Raw genomic sequence first — 3781 nt, 5'->3', positions numbered from 1 at the left:
TTTTAAATCATATTCTTTTGTATTCATAAATCTAATCAAATAATGACATGAAATATCATATTCTTTAATTTTCAAAAACTAATTAATATTTATATAATTAAAATAGATATGACAATATAAATTTTTTTATAACATGGGATATAATTATATTTAATAAACATATAAAATAAACATTATATAATTAAGGTAAATTATTAATGATATATATCCCTATATAACTAATTTTTATATTAATAATATGTAGACTTTAAACCCTAAACGTATAATTAATTTTACGATATCTTATTTATGATATTAACCTTAAACCCTAATCATGTAAGTAATTTTATAGAAAATTATAATATATACAATTACCACAAGTTAAGTAATTAAGTAATTTCAAAGTGTTAGATATATTTAAATTGTTTTAAATTATTATGTTTAATTTGTTTGTATTGTTATTTAATTTTTTAATTTTCATTTATTGTTAATTATGAATATATTTTATTTAAAATTAATTTCTTTAGCTTGATTTTAAATTATTTTGTAAATTCATATTTGGATTTTTGCGAAATATCCGACACAATTTAAAATGTTAAATTTAGATTTTTTTTGGTTCTTTTTCGTAGATTGTTAGGAATTCTTAGGTTTAAATTATTAAGTATATTTAAATTGTTATGAATTTATTATGTTTAATTTGTTTGGATTGTTATATAATTATTTTTGTTTGTTTACATTTATTAATTATAAATAAATTTTATTAAATTTATTACTTTTGTTTGATTTTATATTATTTTACGAATTCAAATTGAAAATTAAATTGGAAATTTTACAGATTCCAATATCCAACGTATGATTAAAAATATGAAATATGAAATTCAAATTTTATACCGATTCAAATATTGGACAAATAATAGTATTTAATTACTCAAATATCAGATAATCTGCAGATTTAGATTTTTACGCAGATTTACAGATTCAAATTTAAATAATACAGAAATTGCAAATATCTGACCTATTGCCATCCCTAGGACAAATTAAGAAAAAGATTGATAGCGCATTTGTATCCGACACTTCTACTCGAGATTGTATACTGTATACGCGTATGTATATATTATGCACTGTATAATCCTGATCCAGAATCAGCAGATTAGGCAAAAGGAAAATAGAACTCATGTAAACTGCAACATTATAAAGAACCCATGTAAGAGAAAAACAATATGCGGTTTGCTGAAATTCCAAATATCTCTCTGACAATACAAAAGCAATCAAAAAGAGTGAAGATAGCATCATTTTAACTTAAACTACACAAAAAGGAACTTGATATTTTACTATTCTAAGGCTCTGAAGGCACATCATACATCCACTCTCTCGACATCCTCGAGTACGAGCGTCTTTGATGGCTTTCCCAACAGATCAGTATACTCTTGGAAAGGAGATCTTGTGAATCGAGTCTCTTTCCAGAAATCAGGAGTCAAGAAACCATAAGTTTTCAGAAGACACTCGAAGGTGGCCTGCATTTACATTTGCAACAATAAGAAAAGCATACTAATTTGCCAAACAATATACAAGCACTAGGTAGCAGTATGCAATGATTTAAAAATAGAGCCAATAGTTGGTCAGTCAACAAACAAGTTAGCATATCACACGATCTCGACCAAGCCAAAGAAATATTAAACAAACATAAAAGAAGCATCAATCACCTATTTTTTTCTAACATGCCAGGTTTTTGAGCCTGGCTGGAAATTTTTGGGAACATCAGTTATGCCTACCTAGACAAGTAATTCATATCCTAAGCAAACCCTAACCTTCCACTGGCTATATTTGCACAGAAATTTACCAACATTTACCTAGAATTGAAGAATGATATAGCACTTCAAGAATTGAAATCATGCTGACGCTACCAACATTTACCAATTAATATGTTCAACAACTCCATCGGAATCTATGCAAGGTAAATTGAAGATAATGGAACCGCAGCAATACCATGCTTTACAGAATAAATATACATATGGTTCATTGAACCAGCATAACTTAAAATCATGCACAAAATCATCTATACATCAGTAACATATAACTCAGGGTATCAGAGGAACAATGGTAAACAACAATCCTAAGGCTTTGAAATAGGGAACTGAAACATTTTATCAACCAATTTCCAAATACATCAAAATCCATAAACAATCTTCAAACAAGTAAAATTCCTATACAACTAATTAACAAAACTCAATATATTAGTTCATAATAACTCATGGTATCAAAGAATCAATGTTAAACAATCCTAAAGTTCAAAAACAGGAAAATAAATGATTTAGCAACCCATTTCCTATTGTATCTAATTCCATAAACAATCTTTAAACAATAATTCAAACAAGTAAAATTTACGAAGGAAGTGGAAACAATACCTTGACAAAGTTACCAAGAGTCTTGGTGGAACCCCTTGAAGAAGTGAAAACATCTTCAATCCCAGCAAACTGAAGCACCTTCTTGGGCACCCTAGCAGCCACAATCCCCGCACCTCTAGGAGCTGGCACCATCCTAACAGTGACCGAACCACATTTTCCGGTAACCTTACACGGCACTGTATGAGGCTTCCCGATCTTATTCCCCCAGTAGCCTCTCCTTACTGGTATCACCGACAACTTGGCCAATATTATCGCCCCTCTTATTGCCGTCGCTACTTCTTTGCTGCACTTCACCCCCAACCCAACGTGCCCGTTTCCGTCACCGACGACAACGAATGCCTTGAAACGAGTGCGCTGACCGGCGCGTGTTTGTTTCTGGACGGGAGTGATCTTCATCACCTCGTCTTTGAGTGAAGGGCCAACGAGTTGGTCGATGATTTGGTACTCCTTGATGGGGAGGGAGTGGAGGTAGATTTGTTCGAGGGATGTGATTTTTCCCGATTTGACCAAACGGCCAAGTTTTGTAACAGGAACCCATTTCTCCTCCTCATCCTTGCGGCCACGGCGCCGACCTCTTGGCCCACGATCGGATCTCCCGCCGCCGAAGCCACGCCTGAAAGCACCGCGTTCGCCGCCGCCTCTTTCTGCCATTATTTGCTTTTTGTTTAGGGATGTAGAGATGAAAAAATGAGCAAAAACGGCAGGAAGAGGTTTTATAGGAGTTATAGAGTATATGAAGATAGGGTTTTTAGCCCTTTTAGGGTTTAGGTTTATAGACGGATACAAGGGTTTATGGGCTATCTATGGTCTATGGTACAACAGGCAATGTATGTGTTTTATCTTTGTATTCCGATTCAATTTAGTTTGTAGTACGGGAGAGTAGAAAACCCATTCTAACTGAAATATCCAAAAAGTCTATTGTGTTAATTTTTTCAGTTTTGTTGGTTATCGGTTTAGTTTTATTGATCAAATCTTAATTTTAGAATCTCAAAATTGAACTGATAAAAAAACTAATTTTATATTATAATATTTTTAGAATTTGAATCCGTTAATTGAAAAACCAATCCAATTAATGTCAATTTCATCGAAGAGAGATTTTGATGTCTTCAAATTGATTAAATCAATTTTGAAAAAACAAACGACTAACTCAATTGCTCATTCTTAGACTTTGTACTAAATTTTTTTGAATTTGTATCAATTTAAACTTAATTATTTTTAAATTAAATACTTTCGGCTTGAGATTATTTCAAGCTAGAATTATTTTAGACTTAATTTTTTAATTTAAATTATTTTTATTTGAATTTGTTGAAGTCAAATAGGCTTATATGAATTGAAATATTCTTTCTTTTTTCTTTTTTTAACTTTAACAAGTTACAGGCATTTTATTATCATAGTAA

General features: G+C 31.1%; 1 protein-coding gene across 1 annotated transcript; it reads right to left on the bottom strand.

Moving 5' to 3' along the window:
- Nucleotides 1-1129: 1129 nt before the first annotated feature.
- Nucleotides 1130-3256, bottom strand: LOC108486598 (40S ribosomal protein S2-2-like). Its single transcript, XM_017791051.2, has 2 exons — nt 2385-3256; nt 1130-1493 (listed from the first exon to the last, which is right to left on the bottom strand). Exons 1-2 carry the CDS (start codon nt 3033-3035, stop codon nt 1335-1337), a joined length of 810 nt encoding a protein of 269 aa, XP_017646540.1. The 5' UTR covers nt 3036-3256; the 3' UTR covers nt 1130-1334.
- Nucleotides 3257-3781: the final 525 nt, after the last annotated feature.

Source organism: Gossypium arboreum, chromosome 7, assembly GCF_025698485.1.
Source record: "Gossypium arboreum isolate Shixiya-1 chromosome 7, ASM2569848v2, whole genome shotgun sequence".
NCBI classification, from domain to species: Eukaryota; Viridiplantae; Streptophyta; class Magnoliopsida; order Malvales; family Malvaceae; genus Gossypium; species Gossypium arboreum.
Note: the sequence above shows the minus strand (reverse complement) of the source record. Positions and strands in the feature narration are given on the sequence as shown.